Genomic DNA, 26,284 nt, shown 5'->3' with positions numbered 1-26,284 from the left:
CTGTCCCAATTCTTCAAGCGGGAGAACTAGCATGCAAAGCGCGATAGCGAGGTGACATAGACGATGACTAGGTATACAATCTATCTCATGCATCAGTGTAGACGTTTACACAAGCGCATGAATAATGCTCACATGAGATCGCTCTACGACCGTACGTATCGGCGAAGCTGACTGAGACTCTCCTTCGCGACCGCGACGCCATCGTTGAAAAGTCTCTCATAGGCTGGCTCGGATTTCGGGCCCAGACGCCAGCGGAAGCCGTTCGGATTGAGCGTCTTTCGTGTCCCCGCGAACATCTGTACGAGTTCGCTCGCTGACAACCGCAGCTCTGGTCGCCTCTGCTTCATAGAGTCGATGAGAGGCCGGAGAAACTCGAGACTGTGGTACCGCTACACATATGCGTCAGCGATGCGTTCACACAGCGCACTTGCGCGTCGTACCTGCTCAAACTCCTTGTCGAAGAGGTTCCCTAGGGCGAATATATCCGCCTTGAATGGATCGTAGGGGACAGTTGATGATAATTCCGGAACCTCTGCATCCCGACCGACGTCGCCCACGACCAGCGTTGGCGATCCAGGCGGAAAGCGTACTGAGAGCCCGAAGTCGACATAGAAATATCTGACGGGATGGTCAATGCGCTGTAGAGGCGTAAGGGCCTCTATGGTATCGAGGGAACGGTTCTTCCTGATCGGATGGTGTCCCCGAGGGTATAACGCTCTTCCGTCCATCATAATGTTGAGCGATGCGACGTCACTACACCAGACGATGAGTATCCTCTCATAGATAGGCAAACATTACGCCTAGCGTTTACCGATGCGCAACTCGGTTATTATGGAGGAATTCCAAGCCCTAAGATTGTGAAAACGACCAATGGACATCGAGAAAAGATGTCCTCACCTCGAGCAATTGCGTCACGAAGTCTGTAACATCGCCGAGCACAGAGAATTCGGGATTGTTCCACGGTCGAAGGTACTGCATGACCATCAGTGACATGCTTGGGTCCAAAGGGTCCTCGAGGGCGTCGTAGACCGGCACGCAATGATTTGCTGGATGTTGTAAGGTCGACAGAAACTGTGAGATCGGGAACTCGTGGGACGTGCGCCTTATAGTCTTGATAGCAACGCAAGATCCGTCAGAGATGCGTGTCGCGTCAATTACGTCGGGATTCTAAGTGCGCTCGTTAGTAAGCCACGTTATGCACCAATGCCAACAACCCACAATAAGGACAACGAAATCTTCGCAGAACTCTGGGTCTAGGTTGGTTCCCATCCACGAAGGCTCCCATCCAGGGCGATATCTCTGTCTTAACTGATAGCCATGGCCCTGCAAAAAAAGGTACCGGTCCCTCCATCGAACTTCAGAGGAGATGAGCTTGTGTGTGCCGTTGCGGATGTTCTCGGCTTGGCGACGAGCAGCCTCCGGAGGTAGATAGACGTAGCTGGGCAGTTTTTTTTGTTCGGCCATGCAGCAGGAGGTCGAGCGAGAATATGCAAAGGAGGCAGCAAGTTGTATGGCTCAGTTCTAGTCTACCCAATTGGGCGTGGTGCACAAAGCCGGAACTGAGATTCTGATCGAGAGGAGGAACGAGATCCCACTCCGCATAAGGCAATAGCCACGTGGTAGCTGTATATATAGGCGCCCCAGGGGTCCGCCGACGTGCGTCTCGCTCACTCTGGCTTTCTCGCCACGCCTCATATAGTTGCAGCGACATACCTCGAGCTCCTTCGATATCATCCTGTGCCAAAGGACGTACGGGATGGGGGTACACGTAGAGACCCAACTCTCACTCTCACGTAGTACGGCAGTGTTTTCTCAGGCGTACGCGTGTGCGCAAACACGCCGTATGCGCCCATGATCTCACCGACTAGGCTAAGCGACAGAACCCGGAGCTTTTATTTGGGCACGCCTCTTTTCGCGGGAAAGCTGGCGGTGCATCGATGGGCATGCGGCACACGAGGACTGCACGATTCGGACAAGTAGGACGCCACCCGCAAGACGACGAACGCCGTTCCCACTTATCTCCCCGCCCTCCCTATACGACGCGGGCACGAATCCCTCCGCATCTCTGGAGCAGCCGCCGCCACATACATCATGTCCAGTGCCGCATACACCCGATGGGAGACTTTTGCTGGTGTCGTGGGGGTTATAACCTCCATCCCTATCGCAGTCACTTTGGTGATGATACACCTGCCATCGAGAAAGATTGACAGTCTCTTCCTCACATTAGCGTCCGTCCAAGCCTCGCTAGAGGAGACGGTTGAGGAGGGGCTCCTACGCGAGCATCATATTCGGTCGTTTAGACAGCAGCTCATCGGGTGAGTAGTACTGGGACGCACTAATATATTACAATTTCGCTCATCGGTGATCCCTATAGTCTTCGCAACCGTGCTAGGGATGTTCGTGCACGAGCGCACTCGGCGAGAGACTGCACTGGAGACTTGACAAACATGCTCAAAGGCTTGACCACCACCATCACAAATATTGAGGACGACGCTATGGAATTGCGCGCCACCATCGCGGTATGTTGCTCGAGTTCCGTGCTTCAAACATCCCAGTAAACTAATCTTTCCACAGACGACCAGCACACGTGAACGGGAAGAACGAGAGAGAGCCGAAGTGGCACGTCGTATCGCTGCCGGAGGGGGTAACGCTGCGGCCCAAGGTGATACTCGTTCTACACGACGTGTTCTGCTGGTACTCATACGTAATCGTGATCCTAGGCGAAGATCCTCGCTCTGCCAGGCTGTACACCAAAGTATGGCGACTTGTACTGTCGACGCTACACCTCATGGTTTCGCTACTTTGGCGCCGAAGCTCAATGCGGGGAGGCAATGACTCGGAGTGCACATCCCTTCACGGCGAGTGTGCGCCACCACTTCCCGATACCGGGGCCTACTCTTCGACTCCGTCACTCGCGCCTCCGGCCCCGTCTTTCCCCATGCTCCAGTCAGTCCTGCACGACGAGGCGGTGCAATCCGCCGAGATCGCGCCCGAGGAGACCGCTCAGGAGGCCCCTCCTCCTTCGCGGACCCAATCTTCCCTCGTCCCGTCGTCTCGTTCGAGGAAGAGCCGGAGCAGCCCGTGCTCCCGCACCCGTGCATTTGCGCAATTTGTACGCCACTACCGCCGGAAGTACGCCACACCTCGCCACGACGATGTCTCCTTCATCACGATGTCGGAGTGGTCGTCCATCGAGCCATTGCAAGATGACGATGACGCGGCAGACTGGGAGGATATCGGGTCTCGAAAGGTACGAGTGATGTTATAGCCCGGCTCCATTTTGATACACTGCTATGCTGCTCTTTCTCCGCTCGTCGCTATGCCTGTCCCCGCTGCCTTCGCTATCTGTCTATCCGTCTCAATCGTATGCTACTCGTATTCTTCCCTCTCGCCCTCATGCTTTACTTTACGCGCCCGTCGTCGTACGGCATCAGTCTCGCCTGTATCGCTATGTATGTACCTATCGCTCATCGATGTACCACTAAAGTGCGCTACCGACGATATTCATCACCAAAACTCACCTCCCGCCTTTGTCCTGCACCGGATGAGTGTTTTGCAGGTTATCATAGAGCGCACTGCGCCATTGCCACGGTCTCCTCGCCTGGCGGCGACGCTTCGCGGCCACATGTGGTGGATCCGCGCCGACCACACTGTACCCACAGCACCGCATCTACGTACGCGATAACGTCGGCAGCGCTCGGGAAGCCTGAAGCGAGTCAATGCGTGTGTACCCGCTCGGATGGTAGCAAGTACAACGCCCCAGCTGGGTGGCATTTCCTGAGTGTGTCAATTTGGCACCTTCGCACTCGTGAGCGAGACCGATGAATATCATAATAATATTCCTAGGCGCGCGTACGCCGTCGCGGGGCGACAGGTGCGCTCAGACCAGGTCGATAACCTAAACATAACCGGAACGCACAGCGTACGTAATTTCATAGCTAGAGAGATGGTACATGGTGTGGCAGCCGCGGAGACACGGTCTGCGCACGGCGCCGCGCGAGAGCGAGTAAGATTCGAAAGCGGGACGGATGGAGAAGGGGAGTGCATAGCGGAGACGAAAGCGTCACAACGGGGGCAAGAGCGAGAAAAACCGGAACTGGAACATAGCGAAAGCGTGAATGATGGCGAAAATGTATCAGCAAAGCGGAATGGAGGGCATGGGAGCAGGAGAAAGCTCGCACGCAGCTCTAGCCAGAGCGCTAGAGCTGTGGCGGCGAGCGTCGTGAATGGTATCAGCGGCGTGTGTCCTCACACGTCGGACCATTCGCTGCTGTCCGAGTCAGACGCGCAATCCAGCGTACGTGTCTGGGCCTCTATATCGACGTCCTCCGAAGAATAGGTTGTGCCTGTACGGCCGTGCGAGTATGCCCCAGCAGAGTGGCGCATCGCACCTGCGATCGCCTCTGTACGGGAGCTCACGAGTTTCTCTGTCGGTACGATGACCTCTGTGCGGCGGCCGGATGGAGTGTGAGGACCGAGCAACTTCCTGCCGAACTGCAGGAGGACCGTCCGACGACTCGCGCACTGACGCCGGCCGCCACTCCGGGATTGAGGAGAGATCAGGCGGACGGAAAGCAATGACTTGAAATCGGCGTCGGAGATGATATAGTGCGTAGGCGACAAAGCGGGGTTTCCGACGAGTGTATCGTTGTGGCGCGTCGAGTCGACGGGCTGGAAAGGAGAGCCGGTGGGACGACTAGGTGGGGCGATGGCAGCAGGGTCAGCCAGTGCTGGTACAAAGGGGGGGCCGAAACAAGGTGTGGCAGTCGGAGTAGAGGAGACTTGAGTGGTAGAAGAGGCGGATGGGGCATTGGAGGCAGGCGGATGTTGCATATCTGGCGCGACAGACGGGCTGGGTGGCGGTGGCGGTAGTGAGCCCCATGGCACGTAGCGTTCTGAACGCCAGGAGTTAGGAGGCAAAAAAATCTCTTAGGTGACACCGCGCACCTCGTGAAGCAGGGATAGGTGCACGCTCGAACACGTAACCCAGAGACGCAAGACGCTTGCGCTCGCCAGACTGGATCCTCTGAGACGAAGGCGTGAGGAATTGGGTAGTATTGTAAAAGCTATAAACTCACGGAAAGCCGGGCGCGCGTAGTGCCGAGCTGATCGCTCAAGTCATAGATCTTGCCGGAGAGGCCGTTGTACCAGTTGCGAATATCTTGCGGCCAGGATCTATCGTCGTTTATCAACGCGCACACATCGTCAATGCGAATCTTGAGGCTAGAGAATGGGCAACGGTGAGATCGAGTCATCGGATAGCACAGTGAAGACCAACACCCAGATGCTGAGATGACACTGATAGACATCATTCTCGTTTGGTAAGAGGCCGTCACGAATACCTTCATTAAAAAGGTTTTGGGTCTTTTCCAAAAGATCTAGGAGAGCGGGAAACCTCTGAGACGGAAGACGATTTATGAACCAGGCAACGAGAAGAGGGATCAACGCCGCGGTCCCGATGGCGGCAGCGACACCCCCCCCAAACACTAAGGCCCTGAGGGTCAGACATGTCGCGGGGCTCGACGGCGGTAATGCCGAGAGACAGCTGTGGGTTTCGGCTTCCCAAGGCAGATTGCCTGGCTGGGCGGAAGCTGCGAAGACAGGGTGGCGGGAATGGGATAGTGAGGGGCTGTTTCAAGAGGCCCTCTTATGGGCTACGCCCGTCCCAGCAGAAGTGTGCCCTATCCTAGGAACGTGGATGCTGCGTGCGCCGATACGGGGCACCTGCTGACATTCGGTGGGCTTCCACGCACGAACACATAGGTCTGAGGGTCTGAGGAAGCAAGGCGTAGCCCATCTCACGCTGCACAGGTTGGGCGGAAGGAAAGAAACGCAGGTTTCTGGCGCCTCTCGTTGCGGCCCGAGTGGTCGAACCTACTTACTAAATGCGGCGAACACATTGTCTGCGCGTTCCTCCTTTCTTACGGCGGGCAAAGACATAAATCCCGATTCACACGCAGGGATTATCTTGCGTTTTGCCCGTAACATAACGAGAAAGGTGAATCCGATGGGCGCCAATAACGTGTCTGCCAGAAAAGGGAGACGCCGCAAGAGTTTTCTCCTCTCCAGGGTCGCGGTGCACGAGTTTTGCCCGCCGCATCTCCGGCTGCAGCATGGGCGAGGCTGTTCCGAAGATCCACTCATCTCCCCGCACTTGCTCATAGCCTATGTCTACACCGTCCAGACCAAAGCGGCTTCCTAACTACGCTGTTTTGACGGACCAGGCTGCCGCACACTACGCACGCTCAACACACGAAGGGGGCTACGACTTGCTCCCAACAGAGCTCTACTGGCAACGGCGTCAGCGTTACCTTCATAAATCTGGCTATATCCTTAGACCTCGCTATGTTCCCAAGTGGAGGCCGTCATGGATAGACACAAATTTGGATCCTACTTACTGTGAGGACTCCATCATGCTCCTTGTACGCTACTCACCGCTGTGTACGCGAGCGGCCTCTGACCACCAGACGCCCAGGAATACCAAGTCATTGATGCGACGCGTGTTTCCAACAGCGAGCTCGTCGCAATCAAGTCGTTTCTCATAGACGAGGATAAACAGGAGCTGCAAATCTCCCAGTTCTTCGCGTCCATCGAGGACCCCATGAATCACTGTGTTACAGTTCACCAAATTCTACCTGATCCATTCGATTCGCATTCAGCATTCATGGTCATGCCATACCTGAGACCATGCAACGACCCCGACTGGAGCACCTTGGGAGATGTAGTTGACTTCGTCGGTCAGACGATGGAGGTAAGTTGTCAAACGTTGATTGCATCTCTTCCCTGCAATCTCATTGGAATCCAGGGCTTGGCGTTCATGCACAGGTACCGGGTAGCGCATCGGTGAGTTGTCTTCCTCTATGCTTCCATCCAGGCCTCAGTTATGTCGCAGGGACATCTGCATCCCCAACATCATGATGGATGCCAAGGCGCTCTACCCAGACGGGCACCACCCGGTGCGCCTCGGATACACTCCCGACGCTTTATACCGAGTCTCTCCTCTTCCTCGAGCAGGACGTTCCATTCGGTACTCTTACATTGACTTCGGACTGTCACTCCGATTTCCTGCGGGCACTTCTCCCTTAGCCGTCGGAGTCGTCGGACGAGACAGGGAGGTCCCAGAGTTGTCCAACAGCGTTCCGTACGACACCTTCAAGGTCGATATATTCGCCTTGGGCAACCTCTATTCCAAGGAGTTTGAGCAGGTGCCAGATTTCTCTTCACCCATCCTTGCCACGCTAACGTCCGGCAGAAATACAAGGGCATGGAGTTTCTCCTTCCATTGATTGCGCGCATGACTCAACGTTCGCCGACCGATCGACCAACTGCGGAGCAAGCGCTCCAACAGTGGGAGGGCATCCGTCAAGGTCTTGCCAAGTCTACCTTCCGCTGGCGCCTTTCTCCCAAGTCCGAGCCTCCGCTCGAGCGTGTACTCAACGACACTGTTGCCGTCGCCTGGGAGAGCATCTACCACATCAAGAAGTTCGTCACGTAGCGTCTCGTCGGTTCCGTAAGTAGTTCATTAGGCCTACTTTCGTGCATACGTTGATTGTATCGTAGTCTATCTTTGTTGTATATCCTGCTGTCGTCGCATGCGCTTTCTAGACTTGTCTCAGCCTGGTGGACGTTCCCTGTATACCATGTCATATAATATTCGCATCCGCTTGCAGGACATTCGCAGTATAGGTGGGCACTCTTCTCCGCGCTCGGTATACACGCCGCTGACCTCTCGCAGATGTGTGTAAAACATTCACCTCCCTTCAGGAGGGCTGCTCGACGCTTACAAGGCCCGTCACCGATTGAACCCCAACGCCCTGCGGCTCAGCTGGCTCTCCGCCGATGCGGACGCCCCCGTATACCGCCATCCAGCCCTGCTTCATGGTCAGATCCCAAGATTCAGGTTCCAGAACTCAGACGTCACCTTCCCTCCACGTTCCGCCCCCATGACGCGCCCGCGCGGCGCAATATCGTGAATATCCAGCGATAAGGTCGACACGGCGAGGACAGCCTCGAGCTTCTGGTGGGTGCATCGATGATCAAGAGAAGCCTCAATTGCCCGCGGTTTTCTTCTATTGCCACCGCGCACGAGCCCTTTGCCTTTAGACCGTGTGCTCCCGGAATGCGGCAGACGGCAGCGGTTCCTGCAGGGCGGAGTCGGCGCGGCTGCGGCGTTCTAGCCCGAGGGGAGGTGGGAAACGCACGGCCTTGCTGTTCGCTGTATCCGTGCGGCGATGAGGCGTACATCTCGCGGTCCGGCGATGACTTGCATGCAGCCGCGCGCACGGGCTGCGTGGAGAGGGTGTTTTGGCTGATACGCGACGATGCAGTCTCGTCGTGTACTAGCCAAATAGTCGCCCGTCTTGCCTGCTCGGCGGTCCCATGTCTGACATGCACATCGTCTATCCCAAAGGTATCGCAATGATCTTCGTCGCGTGGGCCGGTGTATCGAGCTGTCTTCAAGGTTGCCTCCTGATTTGCCACAACGGTCCATCAAGGACTGTCGCGCGATGCACGCGGTAAGGCCCACTCCGAACTTCAGAATCGAACGTGGTTGAAACTCAACGCCCATACCGCTGCGTTAGGTAGCGATGCTTCGAGTCCGCATAATTTTCGACGCTGTTTTCCACCCCTCGTTCTGGCTTACGGATATGATATTGGACAACATACACCCACAAAATTCAAACCAGCGTAACTGTACGTTTCTCTACGCCCAGACGCAGCCACGGTATGGTCAACCTCGCCGCATCGCTACCTTTCTTGTCCGTCTGATACAACCAGTACCCGATGCGTTTGTAGGCATCGCGCCCTTCCTCCACCACTATCAGGCCCTCCGTGCAGAGAGACCCTTCCGTATTCTCCTGGTAGATCAACACGAACCACGCTCGTCCTGGGGCCCCACCTTCGGGGCCGTCGAAAGCGAGGACGGCATGCCCCGGTGCAGACGTCAGCAGCGATTCCTCAAGTTTGGTAAATTGGACGACTGCTAGCAGATCGCTCTCCATGTGCTCCTGACGCACTGTGATCTGTGCGGGTGCCGAATCTTCTCCCCGTCTTGTGGCCCGGAAATTCCCGACTACTACCCCGTGCTGAGGAGGTGCGGCCACAACCTTTGCACGAAGCTCGTCTGTGGGTACGACGAACGTGTACCCCCGCTCGGAGGTATCGTCCCAGAGGACGGAAGGCATGGGAACCATGATCGCCCGTATCTCCAGCTCTCCAGCAGTGACCCTCCCGTACAGCTGCCGCTCGTCCATCAGCGTCACATCGCATTTGAGCACATCGCAGACCACCACATCGTCGTCGTCGTCACAGATCACGGGCGGCTGCACGTGGAAGCGGCCTTCAACGGACGCCCAAGACCACGAGGGCGCGAGGTAAACCTGGGGTCGCGGACGGAGCGGGCCATCCCGCCAATCTTCATGCAACGGCTCGCGGTACCACAAGAGGTCGCGCGAAAGGTGCTTCTCCCAGAGCCCTGCAACGTATCTCCCCGCGCTCGCATGCCAGACACGGCTGAATTGTTCCGCGACGCCCGCGAATGCGATGAGCTTGTCTGTCTTCAGAGTGAGGGCTCGGCTGGTGTAGTTCATGACGACGAACATCCACTCGACCTGGAGCTCGCCCCAATCTTCCTCACTCCAATCCGCGACCTTGCTGCGAATCTCGTCGTCCGAAATGCCGAACAGCAGCTTGTTCAGCTTCACGGGGCCACCCCACCTGATCGAGTTGTTGACGGGGGCCGAGGTCGTCTGGCAGTGGTACTCGAGGGCGTATGTCGCGTAGACGAGCTTGCGTGGAGATAGCAGGCGTTCTTGGAAACACCATGCGCGGGAATCCACCGGCTCTTTTGGCAGTGCATTTCCACTACCAGGGACCCCGTCTGTGAAGACAGATACCGTCCCAACGCGACCGTCACGGCAGTGGTAGGGCAAAACGGGGTGCGTGGCGTAGTGTGCTGGTACAGGACGGTCCTGGAGAATGCCGGCGTTTCCATGTGCCGAGCTGGCGGCGACGATAGTGAGGTATGCGTCATGATATATTTGGCCCATCCGGACAAGCTCGTTGTTCTTGTCCTCGACGGAGTCCTGGATGATGCAGAAGGCGTCTACCCAGAGGTAACGCATCCCTAGTTTGTGAGTGACGGTGATAGCATCCCGAATGGTCTTCGGTATAACGGAGGGCTTGATCCTGATCAGATACTTGTCAACGTTGGACTTGAGCGTGATGTGGTATGCATCCGAGCCCCAAACGTAGCTGAGCGCGAGGTAAGGCGCCGACATGTCCTTGGTTATGAGTAGACGCGGTTTGGACGGATTCATGCAGTCGATGACTCGGGTCGGAAGACGGGTCGGGCCTGGTTTAGGACATTTGTTGTGGCTTGCAATGCACTCGTCCAACCGCGCCAAGCTGTGCCGGTACGCTTCTGCGGAGTCGATCCGAAATAGAGGAGGTCTGGTGATAACGTCGCCGGCAGCGGGATTGTCTACAGAATTTCATCAGGAGAAAAACCAAAGGAGGAGGGCCGGGTACATACCTGGGGACGCATAGAGACAGTAATCCATCACCAGCGATGGTCTGTCCACTGTGATGCGCAGCCGCGGAGTGTTCTTCGGAGAAGGCCCGAAGTTGTATCCCTCCTCCTCCTCTCTATCAATCCCCAGCGCAAACTCGAGTTCGGGCGAGTCTGAGAAGCCGCTGCCGCCGCCGCCGTGACGGACGTAGTCTTGAAGTAAGGTACAGAGCGTACATCCAGCGCCCCTTCCAGCCTCCATTGCGGCCGGCGCGATACGGTACAGGAGCTTCTCTCCGTCCATGAGCCGTCTCCATGACTGCGACGCAAGCGGCCCGTTGGCACACTTGTCGCAAGCAGCGCGTCGTTTACTAGCTTTCCGAGAAGAGCGAGTTGAGAGAGGTAAACAATGCCACATGAGGAATTGAGTGAGGTGGTGTTCGTCCGAGTCGATACATCATACTTAGGCGACTCACAGGCTTCGTCCACGTTTGTCTCCCCTAGGCAGACGATATATGTGAGCACACCGTGTGCATGGCTTTGCAGCCTCGTGGTACCATGCATGCAACGTCTATCTGGATTCGGCCTGGGTTAGGTGCCATCTTCCGGTGTGAACAATATTCACTGGCTCCAGTACCCAGCTTGATGCCGACACTTTCGTATTCTTGCACTGTTCTGCAAAGACAAATCGGTGTACTCGCAAAAGTTCTGCCCAACTTGCGCGTTCGCTCTCCTGATCAGCCTTGCAAAGTTAGCTGGTGGTACAACATTCATATAACGCATAATCCGAGCAAGTACGTAGGGAGATAGCACGATAGCGGGAATGCATAATGGTGGGAATAGAGACCGCACGCGAGCTGCCTTAATACCGGGTGCATGAGCAGTAGGCGATATGGAGACCCGGAGCGACAGAAGGCTGATAGCTATCAGTATGAGCAGTCGTCTGAACTAGAGATCATGGCTGCACCTACGAGTTGTAATACTATGGACGTACAAAGCGTCGCAGCTGGCTAAGGCTGTCTTTGGCGACGGCAACGGTGTCGTTGAACAGCCTCTCATAGACGGGGGCAGTCTTCGATCCAAGCCGCCAACGAAAGCCGGAGGGGTTCAACGCTCCGCGCATGTTTCGGTACCGCTCCACGAGTTCGCCTGTGGCCGGTCGCGACTGGGGTCGGCGTTGTTTCATGGAGTCTATCAAAGGCCTGAGGAAGTCGAGGCCGTGGTATTTCTACATACGTATGAGAACGCGCGGGCGGGCGACGACACGGACCCTTACCTGAGCAAGCTCCTTATCGAAGAGGTTTCCGAGAGCGTATATGTCCGCTTTATACGCATCGTACGGGACGGTCGAGGAGAGCTCGGGAACTTCGGCGTCGCGCCCGACATTCCCGACGACGTGGGTGGACGCTCCAGGCTGGAAGCGAACGGACAGGCCGAAGTCGACGTAGAAGTACCTCACCGGGTTGTCGATTCGAAGAAGAGGAACCAGATCTTCATAGAGGTCCGGGGATGATTCTATCGAGGCCGGATGGTGTCCTCCAGGGAATAGCGCGCGTCCGTCCATCATCACGTTCAGAGCCGCTATATCGCTGTGCCTGAATGTCAGCATTTCATATAGCGTTTGTAAGGACATACGCTACCGGTGCGCAACACATTGGCTGTGTAGGAAGGCCAGTCCCTGAAGTCCGTCAATATAGTGTGCTTGGCATACCAACCCACGGCGCTCACCTCGAGCATTTGGGTCACGAAGTCCACCACTTCGCCGAACATGATGAAGTCTGGGTCGTCAAATGGCCTCAGGTATTGCATAACCATCAGCGAGTGGGAGGGATTCAATGGGTCGTCGAGGACGTCATAGACCGGTACGCAGTGGTTCTCCGGAGGCTGTAGCGAGGAGAGAAACCTTGAAATCTGCACCTCTTGACTATTTTTCGTGACGCTCTTTATAGCAACAAGTAGGCCATCCGCACGGCGCCTCGCGTCCATGACGTTGAAGTTCTAGACAGATTAGAATTAGCACAAAGCTGGTGATGTGAACAAGACTGTGTACCGACGCTGGCCATGACGGCGTCCTCGCAATATTCTGGGTCGAGATTGGTTCCAATCCACGAGGGCTTCCAATTTGGATGATATCGCGCCCTCAAATCGTAGCCGCGCTCTTTTAAGCGTCTCTGGCGATCTCTCCATAGCTCTTCTGAAGGGAGAAGATTATAGACACCGTCGTTAGTGAGCTCTACCTGCGCTTGCGAAGCTTCGGGAGACAGATAGACGTAAGAGGGGGGTTTCCTGCCATCTGCCATCGAGAGCGAGCAGTTTATGAGCAGGGATTGAGGAGAGACGGTGCAATGTAGCTTATACAGTTGCTGAAAATCCTACCACCACTGCATCATGGTAGAGAGACTCAAAAGAGGACGGTGCTGCGAACTGCACTCACGGGCGGCTGTCCGGGGAGTCGCTCCGGCCAACTCCGAGTCGGGTCGTTCAACACGGCAGTCCTTGTCTGTCCTTGTCCTCAACCACCACCCGCACCGGCCCTCCTCCACACTACGTTGTTTTCTCTTTACGGGATACAATGTTTCCATGGGAGACCCTTACTGCCTATCGAATGCTTGGTCACAATTACTTTGTTATTTAGCGCTTCGCTGATCTTCGAGTCTAGTCTAACGAGCTTCCCGCCTTTCTTATATACCAACGACGTATACAATGCGCTCATCCTCTTGAGCGGGGCGTTTCGGACAACACACTCTTGCCATGCGGTGATCTGTTTCTTCATTTGTTTCCTCTCTTGAGCTCGCCCACACCATCCGACTCGACGACCTACTCCTATGCATCATCCGTCTGGCAGTGCTACACGCTTCTCCGCCGCTCCACGAGGGTTCTACATAGGGTCCGACACATTCGACGGACGAACGCCAACCCAGGTTGCCATTGATTGCGTGTGGCCGCCGATTCAAGCCGCCTGCGCCAATACGCGAACGCTTTACCATGGCAGCTATGCGCTCGCGGAACCTCACCTGCTGTACTTCTATGAGCTTAAGGAGGGCATGGACGAGTTTCTGGGGCTCCTGGCATATGCCTTCATGATAGATCCCTGTGGGGTCTTGTCATGGTGCCGGGACAACGTCGTTTCAAGAAAACGCATCTTTCAAATACTGGCTCACACGGGACGCGAAGTCGCGCTCGACGCAGGGTACTGCGCACGGGTCGCGCACAACCTTGTGTTCCTCCTTTGGTGCGGTTCGAAGGGTCCCGCAAAGCATGCGAGTGGAAAGCAGCCCGAGCTACCACACCCCGGTCCAACTCCCGAAGGGTAAGAGTATATCTGTGCAGACTTGTCGTGTGCGGCCTAACACTATCCTGACAGATTTGTACGGGTGAAGAGGTATTCTGGTTCCGACTCAGCATGGCTCAAGTGGCCTGCGGGACTGGGGGACTGTTGGGTAGACTTACCAGTCGAAGCCGACGGCAGCCTCGACCTGCTGCCGCTGAAAAGGATATGGAACATGGAGAATTGCTATGTACGTGCCTCATTTGCTTCAGCACGCTTCGACTGATATACTCAATTATTCTCCGTCAGGTTATGCTAGCCGGACCTAGCAATCAGATACGGATTGGGCGAGAACCAGATGAAAAGCTCTCCGAGCTGGCATGGAGAGTCTCGTTGGGGCCGGACTTGACGTTGGGCGTTATCGGTATGTGCTCCTCTTCTAGGTTTCGCCTTTCAATGTGATTTTTAACTCTCCCTTATGTAGAACGTCCGACGCCTGAGACGATAGCCGCACGTAAATACCTCGCACTTCTCAAGAGCGGTCTAGACATCAGCGACATGATCTATGCACTCACCTGGCTGAGCAGCCTCCTCCTCTGGATCCCCATCACATTCGTCGCCCTGGTCGCCTTCGCGTTCCGGCAAGCACTACGTTTCTACGTTATCCTCGCGCTCAACATCGTACTCCACACCCTTGGCCAGCTACTCGTAATGATCTGTGTCATCGGTCCGTGCGCACGCAGGGGCTACGACCATCTATGGTTCACTCTATGGATGGCGCGGCGCAACGGGGTCACTGTCCCTGGCTTGGTGTTGGTGGTCGGCCGAGAGTTGCTTCTCTGGCTGTGCGGGGGTGTTCATTTGGCGTGGACTGTGGTTTTGTGTGAGGTAGGGCTTCTCGGGGATGAGCAAGTCGCGAGGCTATGTCGGAGCCAGGAACAAAACCAGGAGATGGACGTGTCGTCGGACTCAGAGTCCATCGCGGAGGTTGAAGGAATGTTGTAGTGGCGTCTCTTCAAATAACTTTGGCCACCCAAACGAAGAAAATCATGGGCACCGTCGCGAGCCACTGGCGAGCTCATCCCGCGCCCACCTACTCAACGGGGGAGTGGGTGCATATACGACGGAGTTTCTGTATCCTCTCCTACATTTGACGATCTCCAGTTGAAGATAGGCAATGTGTGTACTTCAATCCTCGCTACCAGCATCGAAATAATATCGAAATTCCTAGAGTGGCCGACGACTCGTGCCCCGCCGAGCGGCTTTTGCGTTGTTCCTAAACTGGGAGGCGCCCGCGAACCTTCTTGTACTCAACCGCCACCACTCGCCATGTCTAGTTCTCATATCCGGCGTTGTTATCTTCGGAAAATATACAACGTATCCATCGGACCCTTAGATACGGTAGCTTGCTCTTGTTTTTCTCCATCCGTCAAGCTTCAGTACTGATGTCCCCCACGCCAGTGATGTGTACGACCGCTCCTCTTCAGCCGGCGAGGCGCGACGGGAGTATCTTAGGCGGCAGAGGTTTCCTTCTACCTCAAACGCTCTTCTCCTGACATCTCCGACACTGTCTGTGTCCTCCCTGCTCTGGTCTTTGCGTTCCCCGTCATGCACCCACCACCTCGCGTCAACGTCGGCCCCCACGCGCAACTTCAAAATCAAGCCCCCTTCAACCACGCACCATCCGGGGCGCGTAACGCATTTGACCCCGTACTTCTGTCCGCTCAAGCAGTCTCCGCCGAGATGCTATCGCTCTACCGTGACGGCTATGCACTCGCAGAACCCCATCTCCCGTACCTCCGTGTGCTGTTCCGTGGCGTAGACGATTTTCTAGGGGCAGTGGTTTGCATTTTCATACGCCCTCGTGAGGTGTGGTTCTGGTGCCGAAAGAACATCACCTCAAGAAAGGGCGTTCTCCGGATTCTGGCGCGCACGGGATGTGGAGTCCTGATCGACACGGGGCGATGTATGGGGTACAGCGCGCTCGTTGGACTGAAGCTCTTGTCCCTGCCGTGGCGTGGCCCAGAGGACCGCGCGAAACTCGCGTACTCGCGCATGGTAGACGGCAAGGGGAAACAGAGGGTTCCTGGCCCCACTCCTGACGGGTAAGGATACAGTATCAACTCTCTTTACACGCGACCTGACGTTGTCCATGTAGCATGGTGCGGGTAAAATGGTACCCCGACGTCGAAGCACCGCTCAAATGGCCAGCCGGCCTCGGGGACCTCTGGGTCGACCTTCCGACCGAGGCCGATGGCAGCCTTGACTTGCGACCTCTCAAAAGGATGTGGGGTATGGAGAACTGCTATGTGCGTTCCTCTGTATTGTAGTGTTGCGATACGAGATCACTCACCAATGCATGCTTTCGTTCAGGTGATGCTCGCTGGTCCGGGAAAGCGTATACGGATCGGGATACAGCCAGACGAGAAGCTCTCATCCCTGGCTTGGACAGTATCGCTTGGTAAAGGCTCGGTGCTAGGCGTCATCGGTGAGTTCCCTCAACCACCCCTTCTCATGTCAACGACACTGAACCCTACGCTCTTCCAGAACAACCAGAACCCCGGACTGTAGCCGCGCGCAACGGCCGCGCACTCCTGAAAAGAGCACTGAACCCCAAGGAAACGCCCTACCTGCTCTACGAGCTGAGCCTACCGCCCCTCTGGATCGTCGTCACACTCCTCGCCATCGCCGCCTTCACGTTCTGGCTACTCCTGGGCGCCAGTATCGGCATCGCGCTGGTGGGCGTCCGCTGGGTCGTCCGAGGCTTGTCTCTCGCAATGCACGCCGTCGGGCTCTACGCATGCAGGGCCTACGACGTTCTACGGCTCTGCGCACACAGGACCTACGACGCTCTACTGCTCTCCCTTGTGGGGGCGTGGGACAGGGCGCAGTTGATCCCGGGCGTGTTGTGGGCGATCGTGCGGGACTTGCTAGTTTTCTTGGGACGGGGTATCCTGCTGTGGATCGTAGCCTTGGCCGAAGCGTGTTTGCTCACGGACGAGGAGGTCGCCGAATTGGCGCAGGGGCAGGCACAAGGGCAGGCGCACCCTCACCCTCACTCGCATCTGCACCCGCACCCTCATCCACACCCTCATGTTCACCCGCACCCGCAGATGCAAGCGCACGCACACGAGCAGGTGCCGGTTCAGGTCCAGGTGCAAAACCCGGAGGTGGACGCGTCAGACACAGAGACCGTTGTGGAGAGTGAGGTGGGCTCAGACGTCTCAACCCTCGTGGAGAGTGAGGAGGACGATTCGGACGATGGGACTGTAATTGGGGACGAGTGGTAAGGAAATCAGGGTTTGTCTATGATCTCTCAATATGCTTTCAGTCTGCTGTTTGGTGTCGTATGCTCTATGCTCGTGCTGTACCCGTTTATGTCGCTGTCCTGAATTTTCCTATGCAGCTCCTTTTGACCATTGTTATTCGGCAGTGAAGCGAAGCTGACTGAACATCAAAATCGCGATCGAGCTCTTCAGGCCGCTTACAGAGCTTGTGAGTTGCTGACCGATACTTTCCCCCAGCTGCGTTCTCACAGGCACCGACGGTCGACTGAAATCCATGTCAGCATGCATGGATGAACTATATTCGCGAAAGGTCGACGCACATCGGGCGCTCGCCGGCGAAGGTATAAGTCTGGACAACAGCCCCACCTCCAGTGCTCAACCACCACCCAGCCACCATCTCCCAGTACACCAGCGGTGCACATACGTCCCGCAGAATATGACCAAATACGTTATCACAGGAGCCACTGGCGGCCTCGGCTCGGAGGTCTTCAAGTACCTTCTCAAGCTCGTCCCCGGTGCGTCCACACCGAGCTGACATTCGACGGCCAATCTACTGACACACGTCGCAGCATCCGACATCGTCGTATCCCTCTACAACCCCTCCGGCGCGACTCCCCTGATCAAAGAGTCCGGCGTCGAGATCCGCCGCGGCGACTACAGCGACCCCGCGTCGCTCGACGCCGCCTTCGCCCGCGCCGACAAGCTCCTCCTCGTCTCCTACCCGAGCATTGCGTACGAAATACGCGTGCAGCAGCACAAGAGCGCCATCGACGCCGCGAAGCGCGCGGGGGTGGGGCACATCTACTACACCTCGCTCGCGTTCGCGGGCGACAGCGTCGCCGCAGTTATGCGCGCCCACATCGACACGGAACGGTACCTGAAGGAGAGCGGACTCACGTACACCGTGTTGCGGGAGGGGATTTACAGCGAGAGCTATCCGCTGTACCTTGGGTTCTTCGATCAGGCGGAGGGTAAGGAGGAGGTCTTCGTCCCGCATAGTGATGGGCCTATCGCTTGGGTGAACCGGGAGGACCTGGGTGAAGGGACTGCGAAGATCATGGTGCAGGTAGGTCCGCGTATCCCGTTCGCGAGACATGTGCTCACCAATTGCTGCAGGGCGGATTTGAGAACGAGATACGCCTCCTCTCCGGGTCGCACGCGATCACGCTGTCCGAGGTCGCGGAGAAGATTTCATCCCTGATTGGCCGTAAAGTCCGCCTCGTCGTCGCCTCCGAGGACGAGTACGTCAAGGCGAACATAGGCAAGCCCGGACCACAGGGCGAGGAGGAGTTCCTGCGCCAGTGGGCGACCACGTACAAGGCGCTCGCGCGTGGCGAGGCGGGCGTGGTCGATCCGACTCTGCAGGAGGTTCTGGGGAGGGAGCTGACGCCGTTCGACGATACCCTGAAGATCACTTTGGACTTGCATGGGTCGATATTGAAGCAGTATGTGAAATGAGGAACAGCGCTAGGGTAGTCTGTAATCCTGTGGATATCCAATGTATAACACAATATGACATCGCCGTGCAGGCCGGCGGGATCTCTGTGTAGGTATTCATGCAGATCTGCGTATGCGGGGTGAGACGGCGACTGCGGAAGCACTGAAAAGCGGCTTACTGTGGCTTGGGGAAGATCTGCTCCCCCTTCCCGCCATCTAGCCTATACCTCTGAACACCCTGCTCAGGGCCCCACGGAACCTCCTCTTCCCAATGGCTGACAACCACACACGCCTGCTCTTCTGTCAAACCACCTCCCCCATCCTGCAAATACTCGTGCGCAGCCTGCACCATCGCCCGATCCATCCCCGCCCACGCTTCGTCCAGCAACACCAGCGGTGGCGCGCCCACGAGCGCGCGCATCAGCAGCACTAGCGACTGCTCACCCGGCGTGAGCTCTGTGAATGGCTGGGCGAAGAACTGTGCGTCCGTCATCTTGTCCGGATGTGTATGCCACCGTCGCGGCCCGAGCGCGCCCATGACCTCGTGCATGCGATGGAGACGCCACTCTTCTTCCTGCGCGCCGGGCGCGAGCGGTGTGCCATCCACGGCGATCCCGACGCGCCGTTTCCCTTTGGGCAGGAAGGTGCCATCGAACCCGGTACCGATGGCGTCCCAGACAGTAAGCGTGTGCCGGCGCGGGAACGCGTTGAAGAGTTCGGGGGAAACCCGCCCAATTCGTCGATGCAGGAGGGGCGTCGCCCAGCCTGCGCGCTCCCGGTCGAAGAGGCGTAGGTTGTCCGACTGGGTGTAAGACTGGGGGTGCTCGCCTGTGAGAAGGGACAGCAGCGTCGTCTTGCCTGCACCGTTTTCACCGATAAGATGCCAGCGTGAATTCGCGCGTATCGTCCATTGGATGGAGGAGAGCACGCTGCGCGGACCGTACTGCACGCTGACGCCGGCCATGTCTATCAATGGGTCGCCGTGCTGTCGGGGCGCGTAGTTCGACTCCGGTGAGGAGATGCTCGTGGAGGTTGAGGCTCCTGGTATCGCAGGAGTGAACCTGGAGGGAAAGACGTCTGCCTTCGTCCCCGTGTGGACCGCGCCGCCGTCCTTGATAAGCGCGACATGCGTCGTCCAGTCCGGCAGCGGGTCCTGCACGCGCAGACCCATGATGACATGCGGGGAGTCGGGTTTATGCTTCAGCTCTTGTAGCAGGTCAACGAGTATGCCTCGCGATTTGAAGTCGAGTCCGGCTGGAGTAGCATGAGCACCAGGGCTGTGAAAGGGAAAGGGCGTACTCACTCATGGGCTCATCCAGCAGCAGCAACCTCGGGTTCGCGAGAAAGGCCTGCGCAATCCTCGCCCTCCGCGTCTGTCCATTGCTCAGCGCGATCATAGGCAAGTCCAGCAGGTCCTTCAACTTCAGCCAGGTCGTAATCGTCTCAAACAATTCCTGCTTCTTCGCCCTGTCTGCCTCCTTCCCCACATCCACCTCGTCCACGCGCTTCTCCGGCTTGTGAAAGGCAGGAATCGCGAGCGTGTGCAGCGGCCGCGCGCTGTACGGGAAGAACGTCTCGCGCAGCGTCCGCTTGTCCTCCTCGCGCACCGCGCCGTACCGTGCCGTGAAGTCATAGAACCCGTCCCCCGACGCGCGCCCGCGGTGCGCGAAGCGGACCATCTGCACGCACCTGTGCGGGTCCGCATCCTCGAGGAACGGGAAGAGCCCGCCTGGGGGAGGGGGCGGCGGGGAGATGCGGTGGGTGCCCATGAGGGCGCCGAAGAGCGCGGGTTTGAGGTGCGAGGAGGCTGCGCCGTCGCTCACAACTGCCCAGGCCTCGTCGGGGTGGACTGTCCAGGAGACATCGTGCAGGACTGGGTCTTTGCTGCCGAGGTCGTAGATGGAGGAGCGGGGGATGTTGATTATGGGTAGGGCGGTGTTGCCGGTGTGTATTCGCGAGACGAGGCTCGGGTGTCGAGGCAGGCGTTTACAAGACGTGAGAGCGTTGCCCCATTGCATGCCGTGTCCTCGTTGAACGTTCCACCGAGGGGCTGTTGACGAGTGTCGATATAGAGTCTAGACGGAGTAGAGCAACAGCCCGTAGAGGTCGTGGTAGCCGTGGCAGTTGAGCGTAGACTTCGTTCGGCATGACTCGACAAAGTTTCATGACCGGGTATCCGGTCATTCGGCAGCACTGATATGGTCGTCCAGTACAGCAGAGAGCAGGTGTGTTTGAGCTTGAGATGATAGTGGTTTGCGGTCAAGGTGTATTAGACGGCCCAAGCATGCGGTGTGCGGAGGTGTAATCAACACGGCGCAATACACAGGTCTCGCTTGTATTTATGTCCACTACAATACACGCCATGATATGTTTGTTTGCTTCGCAAGTCGCATGGGCGGATAGCATTGGGTGGTACGACGCATATGCATACATCGGTCATGTCATGATGGGGCCCGGGCAAGCACCAATGGCTCAGAGTACATAGATTCCGCGAGAGCAGAACAAAGCGAGAGGTAGGGTAAAGGACGGAAGAAGAACAACACGCATCGTTTAGATGAAGCCGATCTACCAACATTTTGTAAGATACATGACTACGACCGTCCTTAGTATGAAGCGAACTAACCTTGTTCGCAACGTCCAGCGCGTCGTGGTCGGCCGTCAGGCGGACGTACGCCTTCTTTTTGCCGTCGGGGCTACGGAACATACGAAGTCAACGAGACCGTCGAGCACGATATACCGAACGAAGCTTACCGGATGAGGGTGTTGACCTTAGCGGCCTGGACGTCGTAAAGCTTCTTCACCGCGTCCTTGATCTGACGCTTGTTCGCGCGGATGTCCGTGATGAAGACGAGGGTGTTGTGCTCCTCAATCTTCTTCATGGCCGACTCCGTGTTCAGGGGCCTGGTGTTCTGTCAATCCTCGCCCTCTCCCTGACAATTTTCCAGCAGGACTTACGAGACGATCGTCCTGAACTGGTCCATCCGGGGTGCATGAGGGATGGATTTCCTGGGGTACTTGGGGGTACGGGGAAGGCGGAGAGTCTTGGGGCGGTGGAAGGAGACCGAGTAGCGGACCTTGCGCGCAGCGTGTGCGTGCGTGCCATGGAGCGCGGCCTTTTTGGCGGCCTTCGCCTTGGTGTCCTTCTCGGACGCTGATCGTATGGGAGAAAAGATGAGGTCGGTAACCCAGCGTAGGAGATACGGTGGTACGTACGCTTCGTCGCCTTACCCTTGGTAGTCTTCGTAGGGGCCATTGGTGGAGTCTTGATCTGAGGGACGATGCAATGTCAGAGGAGTTTGGGGACAAGGGGTCCAGAGAAGTGCGGTCTTGCGGGCGGGCTCTCGACGTGCAGGGTTTCGTTGTGTGCGCTCCTCCGTTCCCAGCCAAGCCTTCCACAGCAGTACCATCCAGCCCGGATTCTCGTCCTAGCAACAGTGGAAACTGTGCCTGGCCGTACCCTCCGCCAACCCGTCATCCAGTCTGCCATCCACCCATCCATCCACTCCCGCCATTCGAATCGACCTGAAACACTGCCCAGCACGTCGAGAGCCCTCCACAGAACCTGTAGGACCATTATCTCAGCATAGAATACGATACTCACCTTGACGATGCCGCCTGTGTTGTGGGATGCCAAAATTTGGGTGGCCTTGAAGCGGACGCGATACTGTGACCGTGATGATTCTAAGCGCTCGCTGTGTTACCATAACGGCATAACGCATCACCCCGACCATTTACGGTTCAGCCCGAGCGCGGGCGCCTATAACGCGCGCCGCGCACTGCGCCGCGCCAAACGACGTCATCGTCCTGTACGACGACGAGCGACCCCTCTACGGCGACGAGCAACCTCTCCACGACGGCGGCGACAGTCGCGAACGGCTATTCTACCCTGCTTGACGTATACCTCTGCATCGCCTGAATCTGCGTAATACCCTGGCTCTTGGACGAGCTATGCGGTTCACGATACTGAAGGCGCCGTTCAAGTTCGCGTCCACCCAAGTCGCTGTTCTCACAGTCCTCGTCTACGCGGCTGTGTTTGCAAGCGTCCTCATATATGATGAGCTACCCAATCTACCGAAGAATACTTGGGGCTTGGATCTTGACCATGCGTACGATGCATTGAGCAAGGTGCGTGTACACTCGAATTTCATTGCGCTCCGTGAGTTCTACATCAGATGCGCGACCCGTTCAAACGATAGGAGGCGATTGTTTGGGCAGATACCATCTCAAAAGCGTCGTTGCAGCTGCTCTTTATTTGGCTTAGGGCACGCGCGACCAGGTGCGAAGAGCTAGGCTCAACTGCCCTCACGTCTCATGCGTTCGGAGGCGGAATACAGCCATTCCTTACAGAAGTTGGACAGCAGAACCGTCTTGCGAGGGCGCGACCGAACGTCGAGCGTATATGAGATTCTCCTCACTCGCTTGACCGATGCAGCCAAAATCGTAGAGAAGAGCTATGCCCATGCCCGGTGTACTTGATAGGGTGGCGTTTTATCGGGCACAGTCTGACAGGGGACTTCTGGCGAAATGGCCCGTTCAACATGCTCTTCACGTGCTAACACAATCCTCTCAGATTACGACCGGCCCCCACCCTTTTATCTCGCATGCCAACGACGCCGTACGAGAATACATTCTATCGCGACTCGAACCTCTCGCCGCGCGTCACGACTACATCCATATCTCAGACGACACAGTCTCCAACGTGACCTACGTGAGGGGCGGCGAGTACGCTGTGTATTTTGAAGGCAACAACGTCCTTCTCAAGATCGATGGCACGGAGCCCGCATCGGACGGCGTCCTATTTTCGTGTCATTTCGATTCAGTCTCCTCCGCTCCTGGTGCGACGGACGATGGTATGGCAGTGGCGACTTTGCTACAGATGGCGGAGTACCTGTCCGCGAAGGAGAGGCGACCTCGTCGGACAGCCGTATTCTTTTTCAACAACGGCGAAGAAGACGGACTTAACGGCGCCCACGCGTACTTCGAGCATCCCTGGTCGAACCTCACATCGGTCTTCATCAACCTGGAGGGGGCCGCGGCTGGCGGGTGGGTTTCATCCGCCTCGACCGCTCCTCTTTACTGATTCGCTTCGGATTATAGTCGTCCTCTGGTTTTCCGGTCGACAGCATACGGACCTGCAAATTCGCTGCGTGCAGGACATGTGAAGCATCCTCACGCCAGCATCCTCACCTCAGAGGCGTTTTCTGCGGGTATGATCCGCAGTGCGACTGACTATGAGATCTATGCGAGAGGCGTCAAGGGAGAGGCTGCGGGACTGCAGGGTTTCGACTTCTCCTTCTACAAGAACCGGGCATACTATCACACTCCGAGGGACTCTATCCCAGGTATGGGGCCCGGAAAAGCAAAGAAGTCGCTGTGGGCGATGATGGATACCGTGAGAGGGACCGGTTTGAGTCTACTCAACGATGACGAACCCGGAACCGATGCGAGCCCAACTGTATACTTCGACAGTACGTGCGAAAGTACCTGATTCTGTTACCTGCACACTGATCTTGTACGACAGTCCTGGGAAGTGGTCTGGTTGTGCTTACCCAAGGCGCTGTGTATGCGATCAACGTAGTCCTCCTGATATTGGGACCGCTCAGCACGATCGGTCTTCTCGTCTGGGTCGTGCTCGCCTCAAAAAAGCGTTCAGGTACGTCTTTCTTACGATGCGTACAGCACACCTTTGCTGAGCCTCTTTTCAGAGCTAGAGTCGGTACCCGCCGCTCATGATGAGCCCAGATGGAGGACTGTTGTGAGAGCCCTGCTTGGGTGGGAACGTTTCTGGGTCGCACTCGGTGTCGCCGTTCTGATCCATGTCGGCTTCATTGCTGCATTCGTTAAGCTTAATCCGAACGTGAGCAGTAGTTTCTGTTGCCTGCCGTCGACTCCATACTGACTCCCGCCACAGATCGTGCACTCGCATGCCTATGCAGTGCTCACCGCCTTCCTAGGCATCTCGTTCCTTGCTCTAGTGCTTCCCCTGCAGGCCCTGCACTACATCCTCCCGCCCACCTTCGCGTCCCAGAAGCTCACCACCACGCTCTCACTATACTTCTTCACCTGGATCCTCCTCATCGCCTCCACGGTCGCGCTTTCGACCCGCCAATACGGGTCGATGTACTGGGCCACGATCTTCAACATAAGCGCGTGGGTCGCGTCGATTGTCGAACTCGTCCGTGCTGGCCGGCGGCGCGACCCCGGGAACGAGATGGGCACCTACAGCTTCCTGTTCAGCTCGTATGGCGAGCAGGAGGTACGTGCCGAGGGCGCCGTTGCCGGGCGCAGGCAGGTTCGCGGTGTACTCTACGAAGCGCCGGAACCCATGCTTGATTCTGAGGCGGGCGAGAACGGCGTCCACCACGAGCCGACTGAGGGCGTGGAAGTCGAGACGGAGCCAACTGAGATCACTCCGCTCATTCACCAACACAGGAGACATACTGAGGGTGGCGGCGAGTACCTCACAGTGGACGCGCCCGACGACGTGAAGGTCGTCGGGAAGCCTGCGGACGAGCACGGGTGGTGGATCGCGCAGGTGTTGTTGCTCATCCCGCCCGTGTCGGTGCTGTTGTTCCAGTTGGAAGTCTTGTTGCTCAATGCTACTATGCACACGTTGCCTGATGGGAGTCCCCCATTCACCGGTGAGTCCGGCAGTGCAATGCCACTCCACCTACGCTGACAGCGCGCTATGATGCAGTATACCTCATCCTCGCGCTCTTCTCAACGCTGATATTCATACCCATCACGCCCTTCGCACACAAGCTGCCTCAGGCCCTAAACATCGTCGTCGCGGGCGCCGTACTTCTCATCCTCGCCGTTACCTGGACGATCTTCCCCTTCTCGCAGGAGTGGCCCTTCCGAGTCTACTTCCAGCAATCCGTCGAGCTCGCGTCCGCCTCATCTGGGCTTGCCATCAATGGTGCGTCAGGCCTACAGACTGCCCCACTCGAGATCGTCCGCGCAGAGACGACTCTCACCGGCCTGGGCAAGTATATCCCCCGAACAATTGTGCCCGAGATCCCGTCCTCCCGGCACGACACCGTGCTCTGCACCGCCAAAGGACTCCGGCCAGACCTCACGACGTGCCGCTGGGCGACGGACCTCATCCCCTCCCCCGGCGGGAACTTCTCCTCCGCCTCGGGCCCATCGCTCAAGCAGCACTGGCTGGACGTGCACACCACGCGGCTAAACGGTACGCGGGCACTCGTCTCCGTGCGCGGAGCGAACACGCGCGGATGCAGGCTATACTTCGACCGTCCAGTCTCCTTCCTCTACGTGCACCAAGCGTCGGACCCCACGCACTCCCCTCTCCCCGTCCCACACGCGAAGATGCACATACAGGGCGGGTACGAGATGCCCGCTACGGGCGTGAAGGAGGTGCGTCTGTGGAGCCGGGCGTGGGACAAGGCTTTCGCCGTCGAGGTCGGCTGGGAGGGCAAGGAGAGCGATGAGCTGACAGGGCGCGCGGCGTGCGAGTACGCGGAGTACGCGAGCGCGCTCGGGGGCGCGGGGAGCGGGCTGATCCCGGCGTATGAGGAGGTGAAGCAGTTCCTGCCGCTGTGGGCGCTGCCGACGAAGTTGACGGACGGGCTGGCGGAGGTGTGGACGAAGTTCTCGGTCTAAGTAAAAACCGGTTTTCTTCGCTTGGTAGGTGAGCTTTGTGACGCTGTATCCCAATCTATGCGAACATGATAGCTAGCATTTTGGATGAATTTGATATGCAGGGTATACTTATGACAGTACATCGGAGACATAGCAAGTGCTTAACAAGACAGGAACATC

The 26,284-nt window shown here is 57.2% G+C and overlaps 10 protein-coding genes across 10 annotated transcripts; 3 read left to right on the top strand and 7 right to left on the bottom strand.

The window, feature by feature from the left end:
* Positions 1-143: 143 nt before the first annotated feature.
* Positions 144-1,543, bottom strand: TRAVEDRAFT_66712 (uncharacterized protein; the record flags this gene model as incomplete). The annotated part of the gene is made up of 5 exons (XM_008044840.1): positions 1,219-1,543; positions 898-1,167; positions 812-849; positions 441-753; positions 144-389 (listed from the first exon to the last, which is right to left on the bottom strand). The coding sequence occupies exons 1-5, from the start codon at positions 1,462-1,464 to the stop codon at positions 144-146; spliced, it is 1,113 nt and encodes a 370-aa protein (XP_008043031.1). The 5' UTR covers positions 1,465-1,543.
* A 268-nt stretch (positions 1,544-1,811) lies between these two features.
* TRAVEDRAFT_74372 (uncharacterized protein) lies at positions 1,812-3,268 on the top strand (the record flags this gene model as incomplete). The annotated part of the gene is made up of 4 exons (XM_008044839.1): positions 1,812-2,315; positions 2,375-2,519; positions 2,575-2,662; positions 2,721-3,268. Exons 1-4 carry the CDS (start codon positions 2,092-2,094, stop codon positions 3,266-3,268), a joined length of 1,005 nt encoding a protein of 334 aa, XP_008043030.1. The 5' UTR covers positions 1,812-2,091.
* Positions 3,269-4,248: 980 nt separating this feature from the next.
* On the bottom strand, positions 4,249-5,309 carry TRAVEDRAFT_51830 (uncharacterized protein; the record flags this gene model as incomplete). The annotated part of the gene is made up of 4 exons (XM_008044559.1): positions 4,249-4,895; positions 4,948-5,026; positions 5,079-5,223; positions 5,281-5,309. The coding sequence occupies 4 exons, from the start codon at positions 5,307-5,309 to the stop codon at positions 4,249-4,251; spliced, it is 900 nt and encodes a 299-aa protein (XP_008042750.1).
* Positions 5,310-6,167: 858 nt separating this feature from the next.
* TRAVEDRAFT_173405 (uncharacterized protein) lies at positions 6,168-7,631 on the top strand (the record flags this gene model as incomplete). The annotated part of the gene is made up of 6 exons (XM_008044838.1): positions 6,168-6,422; positions 6,476-6,751; positions 6,806-6,843; positions 6,893-7,205; positions 7,253-7,510; positions 7,561-7,631. 5 exons carry the CDS (start codon positions 6,168-6,170, stop codon positions 7,493-7,495), a joined length of 1,125 nt encoding a protein of 374 aa, XP_008043029.1. The 3' UTR covers positions 7,496-7,510; positions 7,561-7,631.
* Positions 7,632-9,194: 1,563 nt separating this feature from the next.
* Positions 9,195-10,280, bottom strand: TRAVEDRAFT_132456 (HET-domain-containing protein; the record flags this gene model as incomplete). The annotated part of the gene is made up of 1 exon (XM_008044837.1): positions 9,195-10,280. A coding segment is annotated over one exon (1,086 nt), but the record flags the coding sequence as incomplete, so codon positions are not given.
* A 990-nt stretch (positions 10,281-11,270) lies between these two features.
* Positions 11,271-12,810, bottom strand: TRAVEDRAFT_173401 (uncharacterized protein; the record flags this gene model as incomplete). Its single annotated transcript, XM_008044836.1, has 6 exons — positions 11,271-11,426; positions 11,482-11,738; positions 11,787-12,099; positions 12,151-12,188; positions 12,239-12,508; positions 12,565-12,810. 5 exons carry the CDS (start codon positions 12,808-12,810, stop codon positions 11,493-11,495), a joined length of 1,113 nt encoding a protein of 370 aa, XP_008043027.1. The 3' UTR covers positions 11,271-11,426; positions 11,482-11,492.
* A 767-nt stretch (positions 12,811-13,577) lies between these two features.
* On the bottom strand, positions 13,578-14,806 carry TRAVEDRAFT_31264 (uncharacterized protein). The gene is made up of 4 exons (XM_008044434.1): positions 14,263-14,806; positions 14,088-14,202; positions 13,875-14,028; positions 13,578-13,820 (listed from the first exon to the last, which is right to left on the bottom strand). Exons 1-2 carry the CDS (start codon positions 14,336-14,338, stop codon positions 14,111-14,113), a joined length of 168 nt encoding a protein of 55 aa, XP_008042625.1. The 5' UTR covers positions 14,339-14,806; the 3' UTR covers positions 13,578-13,820; positions 13,875-14,028; positions 14,088-14,110.
* Positions 14,807-18,327: 3,521 nt separating this feature from the next.
* On the bottom strand, positions 18,328-20,538 carry TRAVEDRAFT_154062 (P-loop containing nucleoside triphosphate hydrolase protein). Its single transcript, XM_008044835.1, has 3 exons — positions 19,806-20,538; positions 18,682-19,756; positions 18,328-18,629 (listed from the first exon to the last, which is right to left on the bottom strand). Exons 1-3 carry the CDS (start codon positions 20,518-20,520, stop codon positions 18,620-18,622), a joined length of 1,800 nt encoding a protein of 599 aa, XP_008043026.1. The 5' UTR covers positions 20,521-20,538; the 3' UTR covers positions 18,328-18,619.
* A 514-nt stretch (positions 20,539-21,052) lies between these two features.
* TRAVEDRAFT_51824 (ribosomal 60S subunit protein L25) lies at positions 21,053-21,755 on the bottom strand (the record flags this gene model as incomplete). Its single annotated transcript, XM_008044558.1, has 5 exons — positions 21,053-21,067; positions 21,126-21,195; positions 21,254-21,403; positions 21,458-21,653; positions 21,716-21,755. The coding sequence occupies 5 exons, from the start codon at positions 21,753-21,755 to the stop codon at positions 21,053-21,055; spliced, it is 471 nt and encodes a 156-aa protein (XP_008042749.1).
* Positions 21,756-22,328: 573 nt separating this feature from the next.
* Positions 22,329-26,224, top strand: TRAVEDRAFT_173394 (uncharacterized protein). Its single transcript, XM_008044834.1, has 7 exons — positions 22,329-22,627; positions 23,073-23,545; positions 23,600-23,970; positions 24,024-24,155; positions 24,208-24,359; positions 24,414-25,143; positions 25,200-26,224. The coding sequence occupies exons 1-7, from the start codon at positions 22,451-22,453 to the stop codon at positions 26,123-26,125; spliced, it is 2,961 nt and encodes a 986-aa protein (XP_008043025.1). The 5' UTR covers positions 22,329-22,450; the 3' UTR covers positions 26,126-26,224.
* The last annotated feature ends 60 nt before the right edge of the window (positions 26,225-26,284 follow it).

Source organism: Trametes versicolor, assembly GCF_000271585.1.
Source record: "Trametes versicolor FP-101664 SS1 unplaced genomic scaffold TRAVEscaffold_11, whole genome shotgun sequence".
In the NCBI taxonomy this organism is placed as follows: Eukaryota; Fungi; Basidiomycota; class Agaricomycetes; order Polyporales; family Polyporaceae; genus Trametes; species Trametes versicolor.
The sequence above is the reverse complement of the archived record's forward strand: the minus strand, read 5'-3'. Positions and strand labels throughout refer to the sequence as shown.

What these genes read in the sequence shown, in the direction of transcription:
- TRAVEDRAFT_31264 (XM_008044434.1), bottom strand. Translation starts at nt 14,338, where the DNA reads ATGTCGCTGATGTCTAGACCGCTCTTGAGAAGTGCGAGGTATTTACGT. An exon ending in CGTCTCAGGCGTCGGACGTT is followed by an intron (nt 14,203 to 14,262) that starts CTACATAAGGGA and finishes AGGAGCACATAC; the next exon opens with CGATAACGCCCAACGTCAAG.
- TRAVEDRAFT_154062 (XM_008044835.1), bottom strand. Translation starts at nt 20,520, where the DNA reads ATGCAATGGGGCAACGCTCTCACGTCTTGTAAACGCCTGCCTCGACAC. An exon ending in GCTGCTGGATGAGCCCATGA is followed by an intron (nt 19,757 to 19,805) that starts GTGAGTACGCCC and finishes ATGCTACTCCAG; the next exon opens with CCGGACTCGACTTCAAATCG.
- TRAVEDRAFT_173394 (XM_008044834.1), top strand. Translation starts at nt 22,451, where the DNA reads ATGCGGTTCACGATACTGAAGGCGCCGTTCAAGTTCGCGTCCACCCAA. An exon ending in CGTACGATGCATTGAGCAAG is followed by an intron (nt 22,628 to 23,072) that starts GTGCGTGTACAC and finishes CAATCCTCTCAG; the next exon opens with ATTACGACCGGCCCCCACCC. An exon ending in CCCAACTGTATACTTCGACA is followed by an intron (nt 23,971 to 24,023) that starts GTACGTGCGAAA and finishes CTTGTACGACAG; the next exon opens with TCCTGGGAAGTGGTCTGGTT.